The sequence below is a fragment of the Opisthocomus hoazin genome, chromosome 14 (genome assembly GCF_030867145.1).
Source record: "Opisthocomus hoazin isolate bOpiHoa1 chromosome 14, bOpiHoa1.hap1, whole genome shotgun sequence".
NCBI classification, from domain to species: domain Eukaryota; kingdom Metazoa; phylum Chordata; class Aves; order Opisthocomiformes; family Opisthocomidae; genus Opisthocomus; species Opisthocomus hoazin.
In genome coordinates this window covers 8,585,228-8,601,777 of record NC_134427.1, presented here as the reverse complement: position 1 = coordinate 8,601,777, position 16,550 = coordinate 8,585,228, and the positions used below count along the sequence as shown (strand labels likewise).

At 45.2% G+C, this 16,550-nt stretch overlaps 1 protein-coding gene across 1 annotated transcript in view; it reads left to right on the top strand.

The window, feature by feature from the left end:
* The first annotated feature begins 757 nt into the window (after window positions 1-757).
* ADGRG4 (adhesion G protein-coupled receptor G4) overlaps window positions 758-16,550 on the top strand; it is a 39,413-nt gene continuing 23,620 nt past the window's right edge. The window contains exons 1-2 of the mRNA XM_075435265.1: window positions 758-851; window positions 10,396-11,013. Of these exons, the coding sequence (XP_075291380.1) occupies window positions 758-851; window positions 10,396-11,013 (712 nt within the window). The remainder of the gene's footprint in view (window positions 852-10,395; window positions 11,014-16,550) is intronic.

Genomic DNA, 16,550 nt, shown 5'->3' with positions numbered 1-16,550 from the left:
ACTTGTGTGGGACAACAGTGACATCCAGTGGTCCCCAGTCAGCCCGGGAGCTGCAAACATCTGCCAGGGCTCAGCTCCGTGGTGAGGCAGCTGGAGCCTCCTCTGAAGTCAATGGATGTTTGTCACTTCTTTATAACAAGAGTCATGAAATTAAGGTCTTTAAGTTTCACCCGGTGTAATTCAGACCTTGCATGCCTTGACCTGGCTGTAACATGATTAAATCTTTGACAAAGGAAGGACAGGAGCTTACATGGAATGAGATATGAATGAAATTCCATAAGAAATGCTTCCTCTTGTGTGTCATGAATACCTTAAAAAGGAGAAGCCGTGTTGGTGGCTTATCTGCCTAACCATTATGGCACGTGACTGTAGGTCCTTCTGCTATTTGTTGTGTGTTTTTGCTGTGCTCACCTAGCCGGAGGTCTAGTTAGGCTGAACCCTTACTCTGACAACCAATTCTTTATCCTTCTCAAGCCAGAGTTTAAAGCCACAGAGTTCGGCAGGTAAAAAGCATCTTGGGATGTATTTAATTAAGTTTCTTTTGCAGCAGAAAGAACCACTGCTTCTTCTTATCGCCTAGTAGGGAGACACCTGGGATTGAGATTCCAGTGGGGAAAACTGAAGAAATCAGGGAAAGCAGGGAATATTCCTGTCTTACCCAGCCCAAAGCCCTGTGCTTGTCGGTCCGCTCCCCAGGCCAGTCTGTGCATGTGTGTCTCTGAGCATCCCCTTCTCCTGGGGAGGTGGGGAAGCACCGATGGCAAAGCCGGCTTCATCGCGGCAGCTAAATGCCATCAAGCACTCCACAGTGGTGCAGACTGCTGTGATAGAGGTGGGGGAATTTGATCAGAGTCCGTGTTAGGGACTCACATGAGTCTTTTGGATACACTGAGGACTTCTGATCTGCCCTGTGCTCCAGACAGAAGTGTGGTAAATCACCTTGTGCAGCGCAGGGCATCTGAGCTAGCTCTTTCAGAGCAGAGCAGGTGTCTCTAATCATATCACGATGTGGAGGCAAGCCAGGTTTAAACAGGTCATTTTAGAATCTGTCTTTCATTTCACGCAAGTTTTGCTACAAATCTATCTCTCAATCTTTTAACCTCCCACCACAGCCACTCATATCTGCCTCAGCTTTCATTCTCTTTCGTCTTTCGTTACTTCAACGTCCCACAATGTGAGTCTAATACAACATTAATCACTCAAGCCATAAAGGTCCTGTTCCAAAGTCTCCTAATATCAAATTACTTTCAAGGCAATTTTCATAATCCATAATTCCAGAGGACTAGGACCCAACACTACTAATAAAATCAGTTCTGAGACTGAAATTGTAATGTGTGTCCATCTCCATGCTGCAGTCACTCTGAGGCCATTAAGGCAGGGAGCGGGGTGTAGGTGTGTTGCATGGGAGCAGCACTTTCCGTCCCAGCAACTGTGTGTGGTGGCTGTAACAGCAGCAGACGACTGGGTCGACGAACCACCTGCTAGGTGCTGCAGAGAGATTCATGAGCCATGCAGAAGGTTCTCCGCTTAATTTGCTGTCAGAAATATTGGTGAGGCTCGATCCTTGGGGCTAATGCAATATCTTTGACAGGGGAAAGGCCAGGGCTGAACCACTTGGGAAACTCATGTGAGACACAGTGTGCTGCGGCCATGCCCCTGGCACAAATGCCTGGAAAGGTGCTTGGCTGGGGGAGAGGAATAGCCCTGGGCTCGATGCCTGGACACCTCCTGGGGCTCCCCTACACTGGGGGACCTGGGAGGGTTTCAGAGGTGGAGCAAGACCAAGAATAGCTGCAAAACAGCTGTCCAGATGCACTTTGTATAGCTGTGTCTTTTGTGGTCATTGAGAAAAAAAATTAAAGGCTGCTAAGAGCAGATTAAGGGCTGCTAAAAGCTGACAGATGCTGCTTACGTATGGTGACATGAGGCAGCGTGTGTAGGCAGCCGCACACGGCACCCACTGCTCCAGCTGTAGTAGCTGGCGAGCAAAGAGGTAGTAGCATCTCAGCAAGTGCATGGCAATGAGCTGGATGCAAGTGGATAAACAACCAGAGCCTATTTTCCCCAGTGAGGGATGTACAGACCTTCAAAAGCCCACGCCCAGGGAACTCTGTGAAGGAGAGGGGCCGCGATCCTGTTGCACACCACATTCTGGAAGGTCACCTGGCGTTTCTGCCATGTCGAAGGGCAACGTGAGGCGATGGCGCACCAGACTGCGATGAACAAGGTGCAAAATGTTCCCTGACGCTATAGGTTTCTTTCAGGAACCATTGATAACTACTCTGGGGGGAACGGGATTTTGATTTCATTAAAATTTCTACTAATTCTCGTGTTGAAACATAACCAAGAAAGACAAAGGAAAACATGTTTCAGAACATGTTCTTTTGGGTCATTCAAAATCCTTTTTCCAATTTAAAAGTATAAATTGAAAAAATTAATGTAGAAAAATTGATTTTTTTTCCTTCTAAAAATACCTGCTTGGGATATTTTGACAGAATGAAACGTGTCATTCTAGATGCAGCCTGTAGCAAAGGACCTGAGTGAATCTGAAGGTGCGGTTGTATTCTTTAAGTTGTATTTCTTGAACGCCTACAACTTCGTAAGGATTTTACCCAGGTTTCTAAAATACCTACTACAGTATTCAATAAATCATGATCAAAAAGATTTTCTCCTAGGTCTGAAATTAAAAAGGAATGAAAAAAGTCAATTTGGTACCAAAACCAATATGTAACCTAGAAGTTTGTATGGACGAGCTGTCAGCTGTCTCAGAAAATAGTCTGTGATATTTATATCCTTCAAGGTTTTTGAAAGAGGTTAACACCCTGCTAATCTTGTCCTGCCCATCTTTAGTGAACTAACCTAATCTTCTACAGTAAAATCTGCAGGATTCTGGTTTATGATCCAGCATGTTATTTACAGGTCGGTGTCTGGAGGGCAGTTCCAGCCGCCCCGTGCAGCTAGGGCTCTGTGCTGCATGGCCGTGCAAGGCACCCTGCTGCTTCTGCTTCGAACAAAAAGAATAAAAATCATTTATTGAAACTTAACGCTGGATCCCTTTATTGGTAAATATTTGATACTGTTTATTTTGAACAATAGTGGTGTGATTGTTTCTGATTCAAAGGATACGTATTTTGGGCCTTAACTCCTTTTTTAATGACACATTATCTCAGGGGAGCTATGCAGAACTGCATAAGTCCGTTGACTAGAAAATGTGGAGAATATTTGCACAGCCTCTGTGCTTTCAGCACTCAGTCAGTGACAACTGAAGTGAATAACAAAAGCTGAGGAAATGTGAAAATACTCCTGTCATTATGCACGTTTTAGTTTAGGGACCAAATTTAAATGTCCAGTGGTATAAGGAAAGCTCAGTCCAATCAAGAGCTAAAGATCCTCTAAATAACCTTCACTGATGCATAATGCAGGACTGAAGTGTTCTCCAAGGGGAGCCTTTTAATTAAAAATTACTCAAGAATTATTCGTCTTGGAGGATGGCAGCCAACAAGGCCAGAAGGTTTCACAGAAACTGTAAGCAGCTGTTAAAGGCACAAGTATATGGATCTTTTTGTTTTGGAATAAAAATGGCTGGTTGAAAAACATCCTGAAGAGTCAGCCACCCACATTCTTCCTCCAAAGAATCAAAGATTCCCAGCTTGCAGGCTTTGAGATGTAATTACAGTATGAGGAAGTTTGGGAGAGCTGAAAAGTCACCATAGCAACCTCCTGGCAAAAATCTTTACACATCCAAAGTAAAGCAAAATTTCTTTTTATCTGAACGGCCGCAGTGAGTCTGAATGTTTTCTGTCTTCATTTTCTGCCTCTCTTCATTTCATTGTACTCCTTAATCACAGTTTTTTCCTGCTCTGAGTCTCAAGTGTCCTCTTCTAAAACTTCCCAGGGATGTTTTGACCAGAAATGGATGTGGGATGCTGGTTATTAGACCAGGCTCTGCCTGTGACGTAGCGTTAGAGACAAGATGGCCTCCCTTGGTGTTCCAGACCCGTTGCAATAATCTCTAGAGAAGCTGATAAACAACTTGTGTGGAATAACTAAAAACACCAAACTAAACTGAAAAACAGGGAAACAGGGAGAAGAAGATGGAGGAGGTGGAGAAAGGGGACAGCTAGACCTTCTCAACAGTTGCTTTCTGGTTGCAGTTAAAACTCCTTCCATACCATGATGCCACGATACTGGTTTAAGGGGTACAAAGAGTTGACAGCTACAAAAAGATGACTTCTGAAGCACCCACCCTTGAAAAGTCCTGTTCAGTCCCATGCTTGAAGAAAGGCTCTCCATGCAAGAGTTTAGGTGAATACTAGAAACTATGCAGCATGGATCTGACAGGACAAACAGTGCATGCCTAGCAATTCCCATGAATATGATCTGCCGTCAGAGAAAGAGAACAAAACCTGCTGGCTGAGGCTGGTGGGAGGCTGGAGGGTGCTCGGCCGTGGCTGCTTGGCTGTGAGAGGGTCTGTGCTGGTGCACAGGGAGAAGACAAGGGGTTCCTGGATGTGGGGCAGTTTGGTTAAGGGGTGCTGTAGTTGTCTTTAAGGGAGAAACCTGAAGTCTGGGGTCTTTATACAGGGGGAACTGAGTGGAGGAGACAGATATGCCAGGAAGAACGTGGAGATGGATGACTAGATGATTTAGGAGAGCAGAAGAGAGGGATGCTTCCATCCTGTTTGGACACTAGAGCGTCTGGAGAAGCAGGGTGAACTGCTGTGTTAAGCAGCCTTGGGAGGCTCAGGCTCTATCCAGCTCCTCTTATGTCCCTAACCAGATCCAGTGAGGGAGCTGAACTGCTGGGAGCCACTCCCAAAACATTGAAGATCACCACTCCTGCAGGAGACAGGACCCTCCAAGGCTCCTGTGCAAACCATTTTGTCCCTCCAGACCTAAATCACAAAATTCAAGATTTATCCTCCAGCTAAGTCATAGCCAGGACCATCCTTTCCTGGTGCCACTCACTCCTTGGTCTCAACTCATGAAGTTTTTCTCAGTAATAAGCAATATTTAATATTTTTTTAACTTGGCAATGAGTGATTAATATCATGCAGGAGGGAAGAAAGACATGGTTGATCTTTACGTTATAGTGCTATATACTACAAATAGAGGCGAGGCAGCTGTTTTGGGAAAAATACAACTAATGTTCTTTGGTGCAGTCACTTTTGAATCAGAAGCAGGGGGAACTCTTCAGTTCAGTTGTTTCTTTCTAATTTATGTTTTATAATGCTCCATGTTCTGGAGTTTGCTCTGGACAAAAAAAAAAACAGCCCTGTGACGTACCACAGGCTGGGAGTATAATGATTTGTTTCCTAAATGTTGTTGTAAAAGTCAACAAATCATTACTGGAGTAATAAAGGAGAAGGTTGGGAGCAAAGATCTGTTGTCACAGCAGGTTTTCTCGGTCCTAAGAAATGTCGTTTCAGGACAGGAATCACTTGCTTTTTGCTGCCTGACCCACTGAAAACATCACAACATCCCACCTGGTTTTCTCTTCGTATTTCTCTTCACCGGTCTCTTGGCATCTGACAGAAGAAACAGTGTGGAGCACTTCTCAAAAATCTACCTCGATTTCTGTGCTACACAGGGAGGTGAGTTTTTGAGTGAATATGGTGTTTTTAGGAGAAAATATGAATCATATGAAATATGTAAGAAGTTCTGTTTAGTTACTACAGGCTTGGACCACAATGATTTTTTCCTTAAATGTTACTGCAATCAGCAAATAATTCCTGGAGTAATAAAGGAGGAAGCTGGGAGAAGAGATTTGTTGTCACAGCAGTCAGTGGAAAACTGGATGACATTTGCTAACTTTACAAGTTTTGTAAAGTGCAGTTTTAAAAGGAAATGGTAGAGAGTCGTTATTAGCTCAGGTTTTTTATAATTTTCTAATGTTTATTTTACATGTCTGGACACAGAGGGACCACTTCCATTTTGCTAGTGGTCAGAGTGTAGTAACCCTTAGTGGAGAGCCCCAGGTGAAGGCTGTGTCTGATGCGAAGCCAGGCGACTCCACTCAACGGAGTTTGGCCAACTCAGACAACATGAGGATCCAGTCCATCCCTTACAGCCCTTTTGTATACCTCATTATTAGTTGAAGACTTAACCCAGTGTGGTCCTAAACCAAGAAAGAGCCCTTGCCTTTGATGCCCGGTGAAGTGAGTAGGGAAAGCAGAGCCCTGCAGGTGAGGGTGCAGGGCTCTAGGAATGCGTCCGGGGCTCTCAGGCATCGAGGTTGTCTGTCCACTCAGTTGCTCTGGCCTAATTACAGTCATCTTGGAAGCAAATTTAATCAGACTGAAGCACAAAAGAGGACAATCTCCTTCCAATTTAGAGTGGCATATCTTAATTTTGCTTTAAGTGTTCAATGTATGTTTATACTCTGGAACTAGCCCTTCCCTGGTTACGAGTATGTTCCTAGGGCTCAATTAAACTGATGAACGTTTGTTTGTAGACAAAGCCCAGTGGTGAGAACGAATACATTTTTTGACTGTGCTGTCTGTGGGCAGCCGTGTGTTGTGCTTCTCTGTGTCTCTTGCCTGATCTGCTGCTCTCCAGTCTCCCATCCCACGAGAGCCTGTGGAGTGTAACTGTGGGTCCATACCGCATGGGTTACATCCCTCTAACATCCAGCTTGACCTCACTGGTAGGGCTTTCTCTTCTTGTTTCCCCACATTTGTAGGAACTTCAACACTTCAGTCATGGACTCCTTTTGTCAAAAAAAAAGCAGGTTGAAAGCTGCTAACAGGTTTGCAGAGTTGTGACCAATGGACAAAACATGCACAGTGTAATTGCGTAAACCTCATCTCATTTAGAAACCAGCAGAAACCAGTCAGTTTCTGTAGCCGGGGCCTTTACAGAGACTACTGATCTAGTGATTCAGCTCGGTCACGGGGAGTGAGGACTTCTGGGCTCCTGTGCTGTGAATGCCAAATTGCAGAAGCAGTTTGAATTTCTCAGCCAAGCATGTGGTAGTAGGTGCTCACCAACATCTTTCTTTCAGAACATACCTAAAGAATGAAGAGGTTCATGTGTGGCCCTGGACAGCACTCTTCTGACAAGGCTCTTTGCGTCTTGATCATTGCTGCTCATCTTCTTCTCCTGGCAGGTACAGTAATTCCCCTCAGGATTAACCACAGGGATGGTGCTGCCAGGGCGCTCTAGGCATCCCTCAGCCCAGGGCACATCTACTGGTTTCCTGGTTTCTGCACACACCGTGCATCTATACAGGAGCCCACTTTCCACTTGTTCCGCCCCAGTGCAGCAGTTGTTCTTGCTCTCTCTTCTCATTGCAACTGGTACTGGGGTCCTTGTCCATCCCTGAGCATATGCTGGCCTGCAGACCTACAGGTCTGAGCATGATGCACGCCGTCTCCTGGGATGCTGGCTCAGTCTGGGCCGCAGATGAGTCAGCACAAACGAGAAAATATGGCAAGGAGAGAAATGTCAGGTTTTGATTGCATCACTGCTGTTGTCCATGTCTGGAGATGAAAAGCCTCTTGGTTTTGTCATTATTCACATGTTTCCTTCCTGGGTGTCTTCCTGCATTTCTGCATGCTTTTTTCTAGTTTTACTTTGGTCACTGTAAAATCAGAGCTGTGCATTTACTCACTTCGTGATGTTCTGGGAAAAGCACGAAGCTACTGGCAGAGCCAAATTCCCCAGTAATAATTCAGGCCCCGAGTCAAACACAGTAAGCTGTGCCTCATGAACACATTCAACACCCTTTCGCTCCACCGTAAATCCCAGCAAAACAATAATTAGTTCTATGTTGGTTTTTGTATTTCTTTCTTTGACTGCTCCTCAAGAACAATGCAGGGCACAGAGATAGTTCTTGCTTCTAAAGTGCACCCTGTTGCACTGGAGTCACTTCCAGCACACAGTGCAGTCGCGGAAAAAATGAGCTATTTATTTCCCAGAAAAGCCTCCGCAATAAAAAGAATTAATTAATGTCTAGGTCTTGCCAAATTTACCCACTTTCTCTCAGCTTTGGCCAGAAGCTCCTAATTTGTCTGCTGTAAGACACTGGAAGGCCTGACCCTTGAAAGGGGGATTTCTCAGCGTGTCTCTGCCGGGATGCAATGATGCTCTGGTCACTCATGGAACAGTTGCCAGTTCTGCCAGTGGTACATCCCACGGGGTTCCCCATCTCTTGGAGAAACCCATGGGAGCTGGCCTCTCACCCTTTTGGGCCCTGTGGCTGCTGGAAAGTACAGCTGAAGATGACTGCTGTATTTTCTCGTGCTGTAATGAATTACTCCCTCCTCGAGCTGTAACTGAGTAGCTACACTCTCTGCATCCCCTAAAGCTCCACCGCAGATCTTCTGCAGTCCCAGCACTGGCCATGTGATTTCATGCGCAAGGGCTTCCTCCCACTAAGGCAGAGGCTGGCGTGTTAGTGGAGAGGTGCTAAAGTCCCATCCCACCCCGGGGCCTCCACTGAATCGATGCCATACACTGCTGCTCTGAGTCCTACGTACTCCCACTCACAGGGAAAATAACTATCTTGGGTACAAACCCCCATCTTAGCTGAGCTGCAGTGGTGGAAGCTGGATGAAGATGTGGGTGCATGCTCCACGAGACACTGAGGTGTTCAGTGAAGCTGGTTTTAGGGCCGAGGCAGACGTGAAAGATAGCAGAGGGTTGTTATGTGTAACACAAAGATTCTCTTTACACTTCGAGTGCACAGGGTTATGTTAGGACAGCAATGCATCACTTCTGATCACCTACAGAGAATGAGACTCTGCGGCTAGGTCGTTCCCTACTTGCCTCCAGTTTGAAGCATGAGAAGCAGATGGGGAGAAGTGCCAGCTACTTTTGCAGTCCCTGATGTGCATAACCCTTATCATTAGTGCAAAGAGTCACTGGAGATTTACTGGTCAGGTTAGACCTGAGGGATTTATAATACCTGATTTGCACAGCTGGCAACCACGTTTTGGAAAAATTCAAATTCATTTGAGGAAAATGCTGTAAGAACAGCCCCTAGATGTAGCTATAAAAGACTCAACATAATGGCAGTTCTTATCTAGAAGAAATATATCCTGAATTATTGAAGCACATGTAAACACATGAGCGTAATGGCAAGATAAAGATGCAGAGCATTTGCACAGGAGGGGCCTGGGTTATGATTTGACACTGATTAAATTTTACCACTCTGATGGTGCACATGGAGCCACCTCACCTCTTACAGAAACACTTTGCTGGTGGCAGATGGAGCTGGTGGAAAGACTGCCTCCTGCCTTCAGTGACTGTGCGCTGCTGTCTGAACGTGTTGCCTGCCGACCGCTGTGGCTCTGTGGCTTTGTGCATGTTCGCAGAGATTCATGCCCAGGGAAGGGACTTTGTTGTGGCTGGCGGTGACTGCAGTGGGACCCGCTGAGCAGGACACCATGGCAAATCCAGGAGCCAGAAGAGAGATACGCTTCTTAGCATTAGAGGTGGTAGATGCCCTGGAAAGATTTGAGGTCAGGTTGGACGGAGCTTTGAGCAACCTGATCTAGTTGAAGATGTCGCTGCTCACTGCAGGGGTGTTGGACTAGATGACCTCTAAAGGTCCCTTCCAACCCAAAGCATTCTATGACTCTATGCTTCTGTGATTACACTGGGCTGCCTCCTGTCCAGATATACAACAGGCACTGAACGTGGAGTGCAAAACCCAGATAAGCAGAGTGAAAGACCCTCCACAGCTTGCTGGTGTCCCTGCCAGACTGCTGCAGGGACAAAGGCTGGCTGAGTTAAAGCCATTGCAGCTACTACTCTGCTACTCTGCAGTCAGAGCTGGGGCCACATGTCGGCAAGTTACTAGCTGCCCACGTAGGTCTGTGGTTAGTATTACTCAGGGAGGTTGCCTCTGTCAGCAAAACCTTTTGAGTAGGTTGTAAAGATATAATGAGATAATTTGAACTAATGAAGAAAAAAGATGCCCCCAAAAATTCTCTGGAGCCTGAGAAAAGGACAGTTCTTATGATTTCTATTTTTAGTTGAAACTCTGACCTAAAAACTGAAGGTTAGGGGTGTGATATGTCACCTGGGAGCCAAACCTGCTAACAGCTCCTTACCCAGAGTGTGCTGAACCAAGACCTTTGCACTGGGCACCTGTACTGATACTGGACCATGTGGACCCTAGAACTGAATTCTGTATTGATTCCTATTTGGCTTGTCTTGAGGACTTCAGCTTCTCCTTTGCAGAATTAAACTCATCTTATCTTTACTGGTAGTGTAAATGGTCTCAGGATTAAATTTCAAAGGCAGAACAAACTACAAATAGAAGAAACTTTTAATTATTTAATCGTCATTCAGCAAAGTACCCAAATGAGGTCATATTGCAGTTTTTTCTTTGGAAGTAACACTTCATTTCCCTTCTTTACCCTCTTTCCTAATGCCATTTCCTTACAGAAACACGTGATCTGCATAGAGAAAGACTGGATTTACTCGGAAGGAATGATGAGTATGTGTCTCTGATCAACTTCGGCATCCCTCAGCTATGTCAGTTCACGGTGTGCATTGACCTAAACCTGATGGCCAACATCAGGTCTTGGGCAGCGTTTTCCTATGACACTAACAACACCTCCATGGACACAAGTGACATAGAGCTTGGACTCTCCGGAGAAAGCAAGCGGTTGAGACTATATCTTTTTGGCACCAGACGAGACATTGAGATCGATCTGGCCCTTTTTGTGTGGTACAGTGTGTGCTGCATGTGGGACACCAGGACACAACTGCTGGAGGTCTACTGCAATGGTAGTCTCGTGCATACCGAAACCATTGGCAGCACTGAGTGCCTGAAACCCAACGGCAGCCTGGTGCTGGGTCATCTGCACAAAAGAAAGGATGGCATTATCACGCTGGTAAGCAACAGCTTCATTGGCAGCTTGTACTACTTCCAAATGTGGGACCGTGCGATGGGTCTGGAAGAGCTGCTGGACTGCGCCATGGGCAATACTGTCAGCTGGAAGGAAGAGTACTGGGACTTCAGCAGCATCCTTCCCGTTGAGGATCGTCACCTGCGCTGTGGTGAGTCTCTGCAGCATTTTCTCTTCTTGGGGCTTGTGTGTTGCTGGGGATCACACACAGGGAGTAGGGAGCCCTCCACTGCTCAGGACAACAACAGGGATTGTCTAACAGCCTCCCAGTCACTGCTGCTGGGATTAAGACCAGCAGTGCGCAGCGCTGTAACCAGGCATACGACATTGCCTACTCACCCCACACAGGCTCTTCTTGAAGCAGATACAGAGGCTGTGGATGAGGGAAAACTGGCAGGGGCAGGCTTTACCACCAAAATCCCCTGGAGCATGCTGGCAGGTGGCATTTTTCAGATGAACCTTCTAGTGGTTCATCCTTCTGCTAGGGCACCAGCCTGCTACTCAGCTGGCCTGGCGCTAAGCGAGGTAGGTCAGACACAGAAATTTTACTCTAACATGCTTAACAATATTTAACTAGAGCCATTAGTTAGATGATAGTAATCCCTTTTCCGCAAGACTCTTGTCTGTTGTGCACCCTATATGGGTGTTGCTTCACTGAAAAGCACTCTTAGCAGTGTTTTGTGTTCTCTCATCATTCAGTCCTGATGTCTGCATGTACTACAAGGTATTTAAACTACACAGTATTGAAACAGAGGACCGAGATTGACTAATTGACTGATTGACCAACTAATTCATGTAAAACTAATGACATGCCACGATATTTAGGTGCTCCACAGAAAAAGTGAGTGCATCTTTACCAATTGTCTGTAAGCCGATGGCTAAACAGGGAAAGCAGAGGCACAGTACGAAGTAATTGGTCATTTTTGGGTCCAGTTTGAGAATCCAAGGAGCGTCCCATCAGACAGCACGTCTCCATCGAGGGCAGCACCCGCTGACTTCACTGCAGTTCGCACTGCACTTTCCATTCTCCTGCTCCAGGTTTCAGTGAACCGGGGACCGAGGCAAGAAGAGCATCAGGAAATCACCGACTGCTGCTGAAACCTGTGCTCAGAGGGATTTCCCCCACCTCCGTCATTGCACACTCCTTCTCTGTGCACCAAACTATTCAGGCACTGATAACAATTGCTGTAAATTACAACCTTCCCATCTGTCTCTTGGCTCCCTGCCCCACTGCCTTTATCCTGGCAGTCCTCTTTCTGCGCTGCCTGTTGCCGGCCCATTTCCTCACTCAGTCCCTGACTGGCGGGAGGCACATGATCTGATGAGGAGGGAGGAGGAAGGCTCAGTTTCCCTTTTCCAATTAATACCTTTGCCCTTGGGCCCATTCACTCTGTGGGAAAGGTATGTGCTTGGCTTGGCAAGGAGTTGTGAGAAGCCTAGTCATGTTTGATGATGAGAAGTATAGCACCTAAAATCAAAGCCTCTGCTCACTGTTCCTGGACTTTGATTTTTCAAAAACAATAACCCGGATGAATTTGAGAGGCTTTTTAATGAGATAAAGCACATCAGAGACAGGCTTTCAATGGTCAAAGCATTTTTTTCCCTCTAAAGCTGTCCCCAAGAACCAGGTGATTTCCTCTAGTTAGGATTCTCCAGTGCACCCTGAATTGGACATTCAGTCTGGAAAACATTGGCCCAAATATTCAAAGGTTATCAGCAAGGAGAAACAGCAGCATGTCTCACAAATGATGAACTACACCAACAGGCACAGAGGCTGCTCTGGCCTACGGTGCCATGAACTGCTGGATCCACATTGTGTTCAACACTGGGAGAAGGGTTACTGGAGTCTGACATTTTCCCAAGAGCAATAACTATGATGACTGTTTTGAAGTCCTAGTTATAGAGATGTTCATAAAATTTAATCATGTTTGGGAAGCTGTCATGTGTCAGATCTTGGCCAGACCTTTGCTTCCACTATAAATCTACTTCTTATCACAATTAACTGAAATTCATGAGCTAGCTATCGCACAGAGACACGGTGATGATAGGCTAGACTGGGATAACAGTGAGCGGTATAAATATCTACTGAGATTTATGTCCTGTCTGTCAGACAGGGGAAGCTGCACTTGGCTGTAGTTCACATGGATTTGGCATATGGGGTCACACATATTGAGTCTATGTGCGAACGTTTGAAACATACGTATAAGAAATAGTCGTGTCAAAGTGTTGCTACGTAACGAAAAGTCGCGAGGAAATGCCATTTCAATGCTAACAACATGACTCCAGTTGTTACTTATGCCCTGTGACAATTACTAGCTGCAAGGTTTGCTTCTCGTGTTTATGTATGTTGTTTATAGGTCTGTGCATTGCTTCAGTTTGTAGGGCTTGGTTCACCCTGACAGTAGACAGTTTATGCAATTGTCCTGGGAAGTCGGGCAACCTGCTTTGTTTTGGAAATCCTAAATAATTACTTTTGGAAAGCCAGAGCCTATTCAGGCAAAGGGAGTGAAACTTCTCTTATGAATGCAGCAGGAAGCAGCCTTAAGAAGTGTGTTGACTTTTTCTAAGTGATAGAATTATCACAGCAATTGCACTGGCTTTGCTTGATAGCAGGAGTAAAGTTATTGTTCTGCCTTTGCTTTTTTCCCCAGAGTTCTTCAAGATGATCCTTTACTTTTCCAGCTCAGCTGGGCCTTTGCTAAAAGTGTAAAAGTAAAAGTGTGTTCTCATCCTGTCACTGACTCACAGTCTTCATCTCTTCCTCCCCCTGCCTCACCCACACACTGATTTCTGATTTTCTTCTTAATTTTAAATAATCTGGGAGAGGGATGAATATCTGAAAATGACTGCTAATAATACAGAAATATATTTATTACAGTTCTCTTATTGGTTGGGCTAATTTTTGCTGCTCTTCTATTGGAAACCATACATATTTACAGGATGCCAAATAAACCATTTATTAAATTAGCAAATCAAAATACATGACTAGGACTTTAAAAACATCAGTGGTACGGTATTTAGATCAGATCTCATCTGTCATCACTCCTTAGCTCTCATTTCGTGAATGGAATTATATGCACGTTAATTAAAGCAACCGAAGCTGCAGGATGCGGGTGGCTAGTCCCACACCTGCCTGCTGGTAATGATTCCTGACATGGGAGAATAAACAGATCTTTTTTTTCTTCAGGTGATAATGAGAAAGAAAAAGAAATAAATTTTGAAGTTGTAATTATGCTTAGTTTGTCAGGAGATGAGAACGGCATTGTGAGTTACATTCCTGATTAGAATGGGCTTGGGTTTTGTTTGGCTGTTTTGCTATTATTTTTTTTTCCCTAGCCAATTTCTCTGGTTCATCCCAGCTGACACTGGGTGATATCATACATCACCCCTGAGGCAATGGTTTTTGAAACATTGCACTGATAACAACAGGAACAGAGTGGAGCCTGTAATCACCCAGCTATATGCAGATTCCTCCTATCTGGAGAGGATCTGCAGCACTGTAAGAGTCAGGAGGAGAAGTTAAGCCCTACTTGTACAAACAGTTTGGCTTATGGCTTGATAAATCACAGCCTAATATCATGTCTGTATTTCTGTAAGGAAAGAAAAAAGAATTTATTCCAGTGATAGGGCATGTCTGCCCAGCATTGGCCCTTCCGTGTTCTCATCACACTTCCTATATGACAGCAGGTCCTAAAAAAACTTCTAACAAGACACTCGTTTTCTGTCAGCTTGAAACCAGGGACTCATTATTTGCAGCATCTCACTGTGGCTCAGAGAACCCTTATCTGCAGCTTCACGCCACAGGAAGGCAGGCAAGTTTCCGCTACAGGATTAAACTGTGAGACTAAAGGCAGTGGGGATGCTGGAATATCTGCCTCTCCGCAGTGCTGGGGGTCAGGTACCCCCAGGTTTTGCTCTTTGTCTTCTCATGGTAGTATGTGTTGTGAAGATGGGGAGAGCTTGGTGTGCATGGGTGCTGGAGGAAAAGGCACAGCCCCTTAGTTTCAGGTCCCTGTGTTTTCTTTAGGGGAGTTGTTTTCCTTTGTCTCTAGGGTTTTGCTTTTAATTTAGTAGATACTTCTGGTTTCTTGTTTTCTGCATATTCATGTGTATGTCAAACAGTGTTAGTGGCTATTGGTGGGAGGTCTGTATATTGTATATCTAGGTCTGTCTTGCAGCTAGTTGATCTAAGCCTGCAGATCTTTTACACCTAAAGAACCAGCAAATAGCCATTATGTCAGGTCATGTTTCTGACCTACTGCAGGCAACGGATTTGAAATGACAATGTGGCAGCTTGCTCCTGGACTTGCTAGTGTTTTAGTGGAAGAGTAAACCAGAGTAAATTAGTCCTCTTTTTTTTCCCAACAGTTTAGCCCTATCTCAAAAGCAAAAGGCCTGAGTAAAGAGGAGAGATGTCCAAATGAAAATCTGAGATTCATCAAGCATCATGGGAAAAGCAGGCTTGCTATTTTTACAGCTTTCTGTACACTCTGGGAGCAGCAGGGACTGTGCTACAAAGAGCACTGCTCTGCAAAAGCAGGTTGCTGGACAATTTGATCTCTGGAACAGCCCGTGCATCTTTCCTGCTCTCCATCCCTGGTGCGGAGGAGCCTCCTGGCTCAGCTCGCTGCCGGCTCTGAGCGTGCTGCTTCTGCTGATGATACGAGCGGGGACGGAACTGCCATTTCCTAGGTCATGAGATGACACCAAAACACAGACTGGCATCGCTGAGGAGCATTTGGAGGCTGAAGGTCTGTGCTGGAGACTGAAGGGTCTGAGCTTAGTCTGCAAGAGCCGACCTTGGAGAGGCAACTCAGTACTGGATTTCCAATAGCTTTATTGTCCTCTTGTTCACAAAGTTAGAACTCAGAAATTACTCCGGTTTGACTTTGTGCTGAGTGCACACGTTAATGCAAAGGGTAAAACTGCTTGTTCATGTAGGAAGCAGAAGATTGTATACTGTCACGCACCTTCTCAGAAGAAGGTTTTGACTTCAGCTGTCCTTCCAACGTCACAATATAATTTGAAGCTATATAGGATAAAAATATGAGGCTGCAAGCTGTTAAAAGACCCTCTTTCTGTTATTGTCCATGGATGGATTGCCATTGATTTGAATGGGTTAGAGATGGGCTGTTACATTTTAAGCATGGGTGATTCTCCTTTACCTTGAACTACAGTAGTGAAAACAACGTTTTATGAAGCATGGCCTTATCCTACTTACTTCCAACTACATTCCTCATTCATAGACATTTGGCTTTGTATTCTTATGTTAAGTTTATTTCTCTTAGTCAGAGCGAGAATGACAAGTCTCTGACAGTCATGTGAGTGAAGAAAAAAACAGAAATTACCAGCATAGCAAGGAAACGCTACCTCTAAAGCAAAATGTTGTGATCCTGCTTTTCTTTCAATGGCGAGGCCTGTAATGTTATACAGTGATTCGGTTCACTGCAATTTTCTGTAGTACATGTGACAAGCATCACCTGTTTTGTCCCTGTCTGACTGGTGATGTGGCAGATTGCATGTGAAATGCAAAAATTGTATGTGGTTTGACAGGGTGATTCACTTCAAGGAAAATTAGCCATGAACGAATTCTCAGAATTCTTTACATTGGAAACAACAGGCAGGATGGCCGGCGTTTATAATAGGAATACTTCTGCCAGGTTATCATTAAACCAGAGACCATGAATA